Source organism: Rhinopithecus roxellana, chromosome 20, assembly GCF_007565055.1.
Source record: "Rhinopithecus roxellana isolate Shanxi Qingling chromosome 20, ASM756505v1, whole genome shotgun sequence".
Lineage (NCBI taxonomy): Eukaryota > Metazoa > Chordata > Mammalia > Primates > Cercopithecidae > Rhinopithecus > Rhinopithecus roxellana.
In genome coordinates, this window is record NC_044568.1 from 78,475,016 (window position 1) to 78,488,239 (window position 13,224).

Below are 13,224 nucleotides of genomic sequence, written 5' to 3' on the forward strand. Positions count from 1 at the left end.
CTTCCTCCATAAACTCTTCAAGTTACAAGAAGGTGCCCACAGTTCCTGCCACCCTATAGTTGCTTAATAGAAGTTCTTTTGAATTTTTTAATGGAACTACACTTCTTTTTCTTCTGATTGTTACAGATGTCTTGACGAAGACTGTACTTTTAAAAACTGTTAACAGTCAGATACGAATGGTACCACCACCACCATCATCATTGTAACATAAGAGCTGATCTTTCTCCAGTGGTTTCTGGTTTACAGAGGACTGCACTGTCTTAGCATAGGGCCAGGAGATAGGATTGCTCTTCCAGTTTCAACATTAGGAAATTGTTCCAAGGTCTCCCACTGGTTAGGGCCCAAGGCAGCACTGGCTGTAAGCAGGCAGGCTGACCAGCTCCTCGTTGCCTGGGGTATGAGGAGGCAGTGTGAGTGCACCTCTTTTCAGACAGTAATTTGGCCCCTTTCTAGTTTTGGGAGGCACACCGCTGTATAGAGGCCACCTCCCCTCACCTAGGTCCACACTGCAGCCCTCAGAGCCATGAACAAGAAGACCCAAAGGCGCACTGGGATTCACCTTTGCAGCTCCGTAGTGGTGACAGCAGTTTGTCCCCGCCACCCTACTGTGCTGGCTGCTTTCCCTCCTGCGTTATCTCAGAACCTCCTAGCAGGCCTGCGAGCTATCATGCCCATTTTACAGATGAGGAAAAGGAAGCTCACAGAAGTCAGGGGACTTGCCCAACTTAGTGCAGCTGGGAATCCGATGTAGACCTCGTGTGTCTGACTCTGGAGCTGTCCCCATCGGGCACTGCACTCTCAGTCAGGCCCAGCAGCTGTGCATCAGGGAGAGAGGCCTGCAGGTGGCCTCTTCTGTGGACTGCCCCTCTGCTTCCTGGCTCTGGTTGGTGGGCAAGCCTGTTTTGGGGCTGGAGGCTGCTTTCTGCACACACTCCTCCGGCTGCTGGGACTCTGCTTTGTTTTTGCTCTCTGAAAGTACCTGGTGGCCACACAATTCTGACCAGACACCGCTTCCATGGTCAGGAATCCCTGTGCTGGTGGATCGTCTCTGCCCCTGTTCTGCCGGCTGGGAGAGCCTGAGGGGCATTCTCGGAACCAGGATCACTGCAGCACACTCACTGTTGTAAGACTAAGGGACCGGGAGTTGAAGAGACTCACCGGGGGTAGGATTTTCCTCCGGTCTCAGGCCCTGCAGCCCACAGGCATTTCATTTCACCCTCTTCTGTCTGCCCCACCCCCATATTCAGTAGATAGAACCTTGAAACGCTTTTGGAGTGTTTGGGTTTTCCAGAGCCCATGCTGGTTTGGTTGGGACAGACTTAGTGTCTAGCCCTTGCTGGAAGCATGGCCTGGGGCAGGTCACTTCACCTTCTTAGGTCTCAGTTGCCCAGTGTGTGAAATGGGGCTGACTGCTGGGCAGGGCTATTATGAAGGTCACCTGATACTTGGGGACAAGGTCCTGGCAGATGACAGGTGCTCAGTTAAGTAGAGTAACCCAAACCTGAACCTCTGGATAACTGAAAACAGGTTACTCTGCCTTTGAATTTTTTTTTTTTTTTTTTTTTGTCTTGTTATAAAAGCAGGAACCAGAATCACAACACCCAAAGAGGTGGGCTTTATCGTGCTTCTTTTTTTTTTTTTAATAGAGAGTCATCGTGTCATTTCTTGATGTGGGGCATCTCACTAAAATGAGTCTGCAATCTCACTCTTCTCTGCTCTCTGAACTGTTGGTCCAGGCCATCCGGGTATTCTTCATGCTGCGTTCCCTGTCACTGCAATTGCGAGGGGAGCCGGAGACACAGTTGCCGCTGACTCGGGAGGAGGACCTGATCAAGACCGATGATGTCCTGGATCTGAGTGAGTTGGCTGCTCTGAGTCACAGCAGGGGGCTGGGGTACATGGGACACGGGACACCACTCTGCTGATTCACATGCCACTGGGAGGGTCAGTGTGCCACCTGCATTTTGTACTGTCGTTGAGCTGTGACCTTGAGCCAGCAATGTGCATGTCCCATGCAGGTTTTGAAGAAAAGGCCCCTGGGTTCTCTGAGGTCAGTTTGAAGGTTCTGCTGTCACAACCAGCTGGTTCTCTAAAAAGTATCTGCAGAGCAACTGGGGGCTCAAGCAAGGGTGAACAAACTCCAGGGTTCCTGCCCTCCCTGTAAACATAGTGGCATCAGTTTGGTTGGTTTTGTATATTAAGCATTTTCTATATGATTCCAATGATAAAAGTGTTCTGCTGCTGAAGAAAGAAACTTATAAAAAGCAAATCACCTGTGTTTAGGTAAGGATGAAGGTTTTGGAGGCTGGAGAACCATGTGCTCAGCCTGTAACCTTGAGCTACTTGTTCTGCTGTGTAGTGCCTCATTGTTCTCTTCTGCAGCATGAGGCTGAGCTTTAAAGGAGACAATGGACATAAAGCCTAACCATGTTCCTGGAACCCCTCTGATATTTGTATAGCTTTCTCTTTCCTCCATATTACAGGGCACAGGCACTCTAATGGAGCAGCATGGTTTTCTGTTTCTTAAGGGCATTGTGGTATATTAGGAGTCTTTGGTTGTAAGAGACAGAAAACCCAACTTAGGCCAACTTAAGGAAAAGAGAAGGAAATTGGCTGATGTCACTGGGAAGTCCAGGAGTAAGCTACCTTCAGGCATGGCTGGATCCAGGTGCTCAGACAGTGTCCTCAGGAAGCTGCCCTCCTCCATCTCTCAACTCTGCTTTCCTCTGTTCATCCTCAGGAGGGCTCTCACCAGGTAGTGGCAAGATGGCCATCAACAGCCCCAAGATTTGTTCAGCCAAATCTGATGGAAAGACAGCTTCTTTTTCCCTTTAATTCTCTAAAAGTCTGGGTAGAGCTGTTATTGGCCTAGCTTGGGCCACGTGACCATCCCTGAACCAGCCAGTGGTCGGAGGAATGTGACTCACTGATTGTCTAAGCTGGGGTTGCATGCCCAGCCCTGGAGCTGGGAGGGAGGGCCAGTTATTTTTGAACCCCATCACCTGAGAGAGGGAAGAGGCGGCCCTCAAAGGAAAATCACCGAAGAAGGGATAGTGGCTGGGTGGGCAGAAACAGCATAGGGCCACTCTGTGTAGCATTGTTGTTGCTGTTTTAAATCAGCTTTATTAAGGTATAATTTACATACAAAAAAATTACCCAAGTGTTAGTGTATAATTCAATGAGTTTTGACAAAACTATAGAGTTGTGATCTAGACCCTGCTTTGTATTCCCTTGAACAAATGACTAGACCCCCACAGCCTCCATTTCCTCTCTTGTAAAATGAGACGGTCTTTCTTAAAGTACAGAATTATGTTCAGGATTGAATGAAATAGAATACAAAATATCACATGACCAAGCATAGTGCCTACCATGTAACTGTACTCAGCAAACTGTAGTCAGTATTGCAGGAGGTCATGCATGTGAAGAGCATAGCATGCTGCCTGACACATAGAGGTTCTCAGTGAATGAGTATTGTGTGTTACCTGGTTGTCTAGTTTCTTTTTCTGACCTTCTTGTTTACGTTTTATCTTTCCCTTTCTTGGAAGAATAAAGCAGCTGTGATGTCTTTCTGCCTGCTGCCCATCTCCTTTGGCCCTTTCACCCTTGAGAAATGACCACAGGGATTTCTCTAAGGGTTTAAATTGATCAACTTGACTGCAAAGAATCATAACCAGTCTTTCTCTGATTTGATTCAAGGAGAGAAAGAGCTTGCTTTGGGTGAGGTGTGGGGGTGGGAAGGGGACACTTCATCAGGGCAGCAAAAATGTTTGCACCCGTGAAATGGAATTAAATTTTATGCTGGGAATTCACATTCCTTCCCTCCTCTCCCTAGGAATGGCCTGCTGGAGTAAAGATTAAAAGTTTTTTCACTTATCAATTTTAATTGATTAGATTGCTAGTTGAGATCACTTAACTGAGCCTTTTTGGGTAGTTGGCCATTAAGAAAGTAATGGCTGTTTGTCTTTGCCCAGCCTGATTGCAAATTATGTCTTTTGCTAAGGGGGGTGACATTCAGAAAATACTAGGGATTATGGAAGCACATGGTGCTAGAATAAGATATACCTGTGTTGTTGGTTTGTTGTTTTTGTTTTTTTGTTTTGTTTTGTTTTGAGGGAGGGATTGTAAATGCTAGAGCTTCTCCTCACCTTCCTTTGAGGGGGAAAATCACCCTACTCTGCAATCTGACCAAATGCCTTCTATGTATACAAAATACAGGTGAAGCCATTCTTGCTTGCTGCATGGCTGGAAGCTGGGCATGTTTTTGTCTCCCTGATGAACTTGAGAAAGCTGACTCAGGGAGAAATGTTAGGGACTGCTCACTGTTTACCTGACTCGATGTGGTCTGGTAGGCTTAAAGGAGTGCTGTCTCCACACAGCAGGAAGAGGTGGCATAAAGCGTGTTCACTGCCCTTGTCACACTTCAATGAGAAATGAAGGATATTCCCCAGAAGCCACCACAAGTGCTTGCTGACCAGCATCAGGTCTCTCGGCTGGGTGTGACAGCCAAGCTCTGGCATAAAAGGTGGCTGCTCATGGGGACCATCAAAGAAGTGGCCACCACTCAGGAAAGAGGCAAACTGGTCATGCTTCAAGTGAAGTCTGTTTTGTTTTTCACTAGAGAGGAAAGTGGCAGAGGGCAGAGGTCAGGAACTGGCAGCAACATGTGCCACATCTGCTGGAGTGATGGGGGGCTGGGGTGGGAAGGAAGAGAGAGAGGGAGGAAGGGAGGGAGGGAAGTGGAAGGAAGTTGAAGGGAGGGAGAGATTGGAGGAAGAAAGGGGAAGGGAGGGAAGGGAAGAGGGGAGGAACTAGATAAAAGAGTCGATTTCTAGAGAAAATAGCATCATGAATCTCCATACACCCAGCCCTCAGCTTCAACAGTTTTTACCATTTAGCTAAGTTTTGTTTTATCTGCCCTTCCATCTGTCTATTTAAAATATACCATCCACCCACACAGTGTGTTAAAGCAAACGGAAGACTAGAAGTACCTCTCTCTAACAGAGAAGTACTTTGTATTATTCCTTTCAATGGAATTGGTTGCCACCATTTGCAAACCGAGTGCTTCCCCAGCCGCAGCTGCTGCTTTGGGCTGGAGGCCAGGGTGCAGGGGCCTATAGACAGGGCCTGTGCTCACCCGTGTGCTGCCGCCCTGGTCTTATTGACATTTGATTTTGCAGCCGCTGGCATTGTTGGAGTAATCAGCTTTGTAATCTTCCTGAGTCTTCATGCCTGTGAGGCTTAGTAGCCTTACCTTTGAAATGGTTCTAGGGCTGAATGTGGTGACTCGCACCTGTAATCTCAACACTTTGGGAGGCCGAGGTGGGAAGATCACTTGAGCTCAGGAGTTCAAGACCAGCCAGAGCGACATAGCGAGACCTTGTCTCTACTAAAATCCAAAATAAATTAGCCAGTCATGGTGGCAGATACCTGTAGTTCCAGATACTTGAGGGGCTGAGGTGGGAGGATCTCTTGAACCTGGGAGGTCGAGGCTGCAGTGAACCCTGATTATGTCACTGCACGCCAGCCTGGGCGACAGAGTGAGAACCCTCTTTCAAAAAAATAAAACCAGAACCAAAACATGGTTCTAAAAGACTTTCCACGGAGCTCAAATGAGATAACATGTAAAGCTCACAGCGCCATGCTTGGCACTTAGTAGGTACTCAGTGAGTGGGAGCTGGCTACTTCCCTGCTGCAGCTGCTGAACACACAAGCTGAAACTCATCCTGCTGGGCTCCATGGGGCTGGCATTTTCTGCTTAAGCAACACTGTGAGAACAGTATCCTGAGACATTCAGGTCATCACTCGGATGATGGCGCTGTTTTGAGGATGAAGAAAGATGGCTCTAGCTGCTTTGGCCAGAGGAAGGGAGCTGTATCCCTTCTAGGCTGTGAGACTCACTCACTCACTCCAGTGTGCCTCCTGACCAAGGACAAGCAGGGTTTCAGGAGAAACCACAGATTCCTTGGGATTGACCTCAGAGCCTCCTTAAAGGATTCTTGCCTGTTTCCAAATATCATGAGCAACCATAGTAGGGGAGAAATCTGTCCATTATCCATACACCCCAAAGAGACACCTGGCAACCAGGCGTGTCCAGCGTCCAGTTTCCTTTCAGCCTATTCATATGGGTACCTGACATTCACATAGTTGCAGCTATAGCATGTGCTACTTGTATCTAACTTGTATTCTGATTTCTAAAATCCATTTGTGAAGCCCATTCAATGAAGACCCACTCATGCGTTCAGCTATTTATTGAGCACCTGCTGTATGCCAGGCACAGTGCTAGGAGCTGTGATGTGAGAGTGAGCAAAAGCCAGACTTCGCTTCTGTTCTTGAGGTGTTTCCAGTTGTGGGGGGAGGGGGAGGATGGAGGGAGCGACCACGAACAGGTAAGTTAAGTAAATGCATGATCACAGACTGATTGGGATGGCTCTGTAGAGGTGACGAGCAGGGTCCATGCTAGAGAATAACCGGGAAGAAAATCCTCACGGGCTGGTTAGGGAAGACCTCTCTGAAGAGGTGCTGTGCCAGGAGGGATCAGAAGCTTCTACGAGAAAGCACGGAAATGAAGACTGCGTTTTAAGTATGGCAGAGGTGAGGCTGAGGTGAGAGAGAGCATGCCATGTTCCAGGGTCCTCACCGAAACTGGGGTGGCCGGCACACAAGTAACAAGAGCGGGTCAGTGGCTGGGAAGAGCCAGATCTGAACTCCAGGGCTTTCTCACAGAGACATCTGTCTTAAACGGACACTTCTACAGCTGGCACTGCCTGATCAGATGGTCCCAGCAGGGGCCTCCCAGTTGCACTGGGGGCTAGAAAGGCCATGCAGCAGGGTGGTGAGGAGCATGGACTCAGGGGCCAGACTGTGCCGGATGGAAGTCCCAGCTTTGCTGCTTTCTGTTTGCCAGCTGTATTACCTTAAGGGAACAAGCTCCCGGCGCTTCAGTTTCCACAGCTGTGAAACAGGACTTGCTGGGAGGAGTAGATGAGTATTATCTGTGCTGTGCCTAGAACAGTGCGTGACAGAATTGCAGAGAGGCCATTTAGGAGGCTGTGGCAGGGGCCGGGGTCAGTGCTAATGGGCAAAGAGGGACGGGACAGTCTCGGTACAGCATTTTGTGACAGTTCACAGTGGTGTTGCTGCAGAGCTCGGTTAACTCTGAGGTTCTGAGCTTGGGGCAGTCCAGGTGGCAGGGGCTGGGAGGATGGTGATTCTGTCATCAGCAGGGCTGATCCTGGAGGAGGAGCTGGTTCCAAGCAGAAGGTGCTGAGGTTGATGGGGCGGCCAGGTGAGAAGTGCTGTGAAGGAGCTTGGTGGGGATGTCCAGGGGATGTGGGGGCAGGCCGGAAGCCTCCTCGCTACTTCATAGATTCAGAACTCTTGTGTTTAGTAGCCTGCGTGATACTCTGTTGTCTGAGACTTCTGACATAATCATTGTGCAGTTTTGGGTCATTTTTACTCTTGCCTGGCATAACCTAGCTGGCTCTTCCTTGAAAGATCCTCACGAAAGGGTGTTAGATCACGTGGTGTGTAAGGGAAGTCCCAAAACCTGCAGAGAAACATCTGTGAATAAGCAGACCTCTGACACTGGATCTGAGCACTCTCCCAGGCTTGGACACACTTCCCAAAGTCTGGGGGCCTGGAAAATACTCATCAAGTACAGAACAGTAGGCCCCAGCCCTTAGGATTTCATAGCCCAGAAAATCATCAAAACAAAAATAAAGCTTTTGGGGACAGATCGCCAACTTTTGTTTTGTTTGTTTACCAAGTAGTTATTTTTTAGAAAAGCATTTATGAACAATCATTTCATAAAAGACATTATTATTACCTTTAATATTGTTAATATTGAGTAGGTAGCACGTCATTTCGGAACGAGGGCCAGTCTTTCCAGGAGACAGTAGTGGCAACTGTGTACCCACATACTGTGCTTTAATGAGGAGTGGGTTTTTTGTTGTTGTGGTGGTGGTGGGTGGTTTTTTTTGTTTGTTTGTTTGTTTTTAAAAAAAAAAAAAAGCAAGTGCACACCAATTACTCTAGTAAAAGCCAGTGTTTTTGTCTTTCCTAGCTCACAGTCTTGTGGGGAAGGCAAACCCCAATCATGGCAGCACAGATCAAAGTCAGATGGCCACCGTGTTTCCTGTTCTAAGAGCAGGTGACGGGGTTAACCTGGTTGGAGGTCAGAGAGGCTTCTAAGGGAAGGGCCCATTTGAGGGCTGCAAGGGGGTATGGGTGCCGAGAAGTGGCACAGAAGAAGCAAAGGCCCTGGGGCCGATGGGGATTTGGGGAAGATGAGAGATGGCAGTGTGGACACAGGGTCGGGGAGTGGGAGGGTGGAGGTGGTCGGCAAGGTAAGGCTGGGTAGGAAGCCATGCAGGCCCTGTGGGCGTGTCAAGCGTTCAGGGTTCTGTTTTAAAAACAGTGAGAAAAGTTCTTACCTGGCTGATATGATCAGATTGGTAACTCACAAGGCCCTCTCTGGCCTCAGTGGAAGAGATTTATGGGTCAGGGCAGCATTACAGCAGGGAGCCCCATTGGGAGGCCAGACCTGCGAGGCATGAACTACAGAAGTGGTGTCCATAAGCTGGCATCCACACCGGGCTTGCATACTCTGGTTTGCTTCAGAGACTTGTCTTGAGTGCTGCTCTGTCCACTCTGTGGCCTAGGTACAGGGGCTTTTATTGCACAGAGGTCCATCCTGTTGGATCCGGCTTGTTCTCCAAACCGTGGTACCTTTGAAGCTAATTATTAACAACAACCCAACTATTTGGGTTGTATTCACCTCCTGGCAAGGCAGGCCACTGTGGACCTTCCCTTTGCTCTCCTTTTGGCTGTTTCCAGGCCAGGACTTGCCTGTTTAAAAGTCAGGCTGAGGGTATGGAGGAAGCCTTGGGTCCCAGACAAATGCAGACTGAATCTCAGCCATGTTTCTTCCTAGCCATGTGGCTTTGGACAAATGTATTCCCCTCTCTGTGCTTTAGTTCCTTCATTAATTAAATGAGAGCAGTGATGCCCATCTTTGTGGGATTATTGTAAGGCAGAACAATAAGGTGGATATAGAGGTTGCGAACGGCTAGTCCTCAGGGAGGTGGACCCACAGATGTAGCTTCGTGGCCAGTAAAGCATTTGCAAGCAAATTTTATGTTAGTTGCTAACATTTTAAAATCAGGATATTTTATCGTAAAAACCTAACTGTCGCCTTGAATATGAGACGGTGACAGTCTGTCCACGCAGAGTCTGCATCCCCACAGGCAGCAGCAGTCAGTTGCTCCTCTTCATGGGGGTGAACCCTTGTCCCAGCTGCCAGAGTCTCTGCCGAACTCCAGACCTGTGTACTCAGCTACCTGCTCAGCGTTTCTTGGTTACCACAAACACAAGACATGAGCTTTCCCAAAAAATCTGCCTCCCTGCAGGCTTCCAGACTCAGTTGGTGGCAGTTCCATGCTGGTGGCAACAACCACAGGCTCATCCCTGACTCCCCCCTCTCTCTCAAGGTCAACTTCCAGTTGGTCAGCAGACCTATTCAGCTCCTCCTGCAAAATACAGTCAGCCCTATGTGTTCTCAAGTTCTGCATCCAAAGATTCAACCAACCACAGATTGAAAACATTTCTATTTTTATTTAATTTTTAAAATTTATTTATTTTTTGAGACGGAGTTTCGCTCTTTCGTCTGGGCCGGAGTGCAGAGACACAGTCTCGGCTTGCTGCAACCTCCATCCCCCAGGTTCAAGCAATTCTCATGCCTAAGCCTCCCAAGTAGCTGGGAGTACAGGTGCATGCCACCACATCCGGCTATTTTTTTTTTTTTTTTTTTTGTATTTTTAGCAGAGACAGGGTTTCACCATGTTGGCCATGCTGGTCTCAAACTCCTGGCCTCAAGCAATCCGCCTGCCTTGGTATCCCAAAGTGCTGGGATTACAGGCATGAGCCATTGTGCCTGGCCATTTATTTATTTTGAGACAGGGTTTCACTGTGTTGCCCAGGATGGAGTACAGTGGTGCAATCATGGCTCACTACAGTCCCAACTTCCCAGGCTCTGGTGATTCTCCCACCTCAGCTTCCCAAGTAACTCGGACTACAGGCACGCACCACCATACCCGGCTATGTTTTTGTATTTTTTGTAGAGACAGTGTTTCTCTATGTTGCCCAGGCTGGTCTCAAACTCCTGGTCTCAAGCAATCCACCCACCTTGGCCTCCCCAAATACTGGGATTATAGGCATGAGCCACTGTGGCTGGCTTTTTGTTATTACTACTTTTCTTTCTTTTTTTTTTTTTTTTTTTTGATACAAGTTCTCACTCTGTCATCCAGGTTAGAGTACAGTGGTGCAATCATAGCTCACTGCAGCCTCCAACTCCCAGGCTCAAGCAGTCCTACTGCCTCAGCCTCCTGAGTAACTGAGATCACAGGTGCGTGCCACCATGCCCAGCTAATTTTTTAAAAAATATTTTATAGAGACAGAGTCTCACAATGTTTGAGACCAGGCTGGTCTTAAATTCCTGAGCTTAAGTGATCCTCCTGCCTCAGCCTCCCAAAGTACCAGGATTACAGGCATGAGCCACCATACCTAGACTGAAAATATTTTTAAAAAACAACAACAAAAAAAAATACAGCCTCCCAAGGTACAGGGATTACATTCATGAGCCATTGCACCCAGCTGTGCCATTATCTTTTACCTGAATTATTGCAGTAGTCTCTTGCCCAGTCACTAGCTTCGGCTTTGTATCCTAGAGTTTATTCTCAGCAGCATGAACTGTCTTCCTTTTAAAGTAAAAACCTGATCGTGTTACTCATTTGTTCAAAGTGGGCTCCCATCCCAGTCTGAATAAAAAACAGAGACCTTTACCCCTGAGCCTGATCACCTCCCTGTCTCTGCTTCCTTGCTCTTCTTCAAACATACCTGGCATGTGCCCATCTCAGAGTCTTTGCTCTGACGGTGCCTTCTCACCAACCCCAACCTGCAAACCACTTGTTCCCCGGAACAAATACACTGGAGGGCACCACGAGGCCCATCAAAGCTCACATGCGAAAACCATACCCCAAATTCTTGCTCTATGTTTGAAATCCTGACCACATCGCCCTCTTTGTTTATTCTTTATTTGTGTATGAATATGAATATCATAAAGATTCTTCAGGATCCCACCTCCTAGCATTCTGCGTGCTTCACCCCAACTTCTTTGCAGACAAGAGCTTTTAGGCAGAGTGGAAGTCCCTAGCTATTTTCATCGGATTGCCTGGAGATTAGTTTCCAGCAAAAGTATTATGAAGCTCCCCAAGCAAGTATGTGGTTTGACTGTCAGTCCGTGAAAATGTGAGCTCATTGATTTGTTTCTCTTGCAAAACCAGTACTAGTTTTGTGGTCGTGTCTGTCAGTTCTGGAAAATTCTCTATGTTGGCTTATTTTGCTGATGGCCCCGGCGTTGTCATGTGCCTCTCATCCTAGTGAAAATGAGAAAGTGGCATAAATGAGAAAGACAATGAAAAACAAATCCAGAATGCGGAACATTCTAGAAGACAGCTGACCTTAGTTTTTTAAGAATGTAAATGTTGTGGAAGACCAAAAAAGGGGGAGGAAGGTAGGGGTACTGTTTCTAGATAATTGAAACAAAGAAACATGACAGTTGTCAGCCTGGATTGATCTTGGATTGAGAGGGAAAAGTAGCCTTAAAGGACATTTTTCTGCAAACTGAAAAAATTTGCATATGGATTGTGATTGAGTGATATAATTGAGGTCAATATTACATTTCTTTTTTCTTTTTTTTTTTTTTTTTTTAAGAGACAGGGTCTTGCTCTGTTACACAGGCTGGAGTGCAGTGTTGCAACCTGAAACTCCTGGGCTCAAGTGATCCTCCCACCTCAGCCTCTCAAGTAACTGGGACTACAGATGTGCAGCACCACACCTGGCTGATTTTTTTTTTTTTTTTTTTTTTTTTTTTAAGATGAGGTTTCGCCCAGGCTGGTCTTGAACTCCTGAGCTCAAGCAGTCCTACCTCAGCCTCCTGAGTAGCTGGGACTACAGGCAAAACCCTTGGCCTGGCTAATTTTACATTTCTTGAGTGTGATAATGCCATTGTGGTTCTGTGGGAGTATGTTCTTGTTCTTAGGAAGTATGGGCTGAAGTGTGTAGGGGTAAAGTGTCTGATGCCTGTAATGTTGGACTGATTCAGAAGATAAAACTTTGTGTGTGTGCGGGTATAATGAGAGCAGATAAATACAGCCCACTGTCAACAAGTGATGAATCAAGGTGAAGGGTACATGTTTGTCTATTACACTGTTGTTTCTTTTTGAGATAGGATCTCATTGTGTCACCCAGGCTAGAGTGCAGTGGCACAGTCTTGGCTCACTGCAGCTTCGAACTCCTGGCCTCAAGCGATCCTCCCACCTCAGCCTCCTGAGAATCTGGGACTATAGGCATGTGCCACCATGCCTGCCTATTTTTTTTTTTTTTGTGAGACAGAGTCTCGCTATGTTGCCCAGGCTGGTCTCGAACTCCCGGCCTCAAGTGATCCTCCTGCCTTGGCTTCCCTATGTGCTGGGATTACAAGTATGAGCCACCACACCTGGCCTATTATACTATTCTTTAAACTTTTATGAGAGTTTGAAAATCTTCAAAATAAAAAGGAAGGGACAAGAGAGAGAGAGTCTGGTCCTTGAAAATCCAACATTTAATAGACGGGGAGTATAATGTTTAGGAACTAGAGCCCCAGATTTAGAAAAGCCTGGGTTTTAATTCCTTCTATGTGACCTTGGACAAATTAGTTAACCTCTCTGAGCCTTTCTTCCTTATGTGTAAAGTGGGTCTAATAGTGCCTACCTCAGGACTATTCTGTAGAGTAAAAGAAAAAAATCCATCAGAAATACTCAGCATTACACTAAGTGTACACAGGTATTTGTAATAGAAACAGTCATTACAATTCATCCTTTTGACTGCGTATTGGGCACTGAAATATGTCTGTTCTCTTTGGAGGGTTCTTTGTACTAATCCTAACAAAGCACAGCCTCATGACTGCTTCTGTCCAGGGGACACATTGAAAAGTGGAGGAGGTTACACAGCCTCGTTAACTAGATGATAAGGTTCTTGGAAAGATGACTTTCAGGAAAGTGGGTGCCGTCTGGTTGAAGAGCTGAAACCACAGGGTAGGGTGGAGACTTGAATCAGACCCAGATGGCTCCTTGGGGGCAATTTAGTTCAAGCATCCAGGCATGGGGCCCTGGAGGAGCGGTTTGCTTA

The 13,224-nt window shown here is 47.3% G+C and overlaps 1 protein-coding gene across 6 annotated transcripts in view; it reads left to right on the forward strand.

The window, feature by feature from the left end:
- Window positions 1–13,224, forward strand: part of CLEC16A (C-type lectin domain containing 16A) — a 239,121-nt gene that overhangs the window by 113,200 nt on the left and 112,697 nt on the right. For all 6 annotated transcript variants that reach the window (XM_010370242.2, XM_010370239.2, XM_010370240.2 and 3 more), the window contains one exon: window positions 1,737–1,857. In XM_010370242.2, the coding sequence (XP_010368544.1) occupies window positions 1,737–1,857 (121 nt within the window). The remainder of the gene's footprint in view (window positions 1–1,736; window positions 1,858–13,224) is intronic.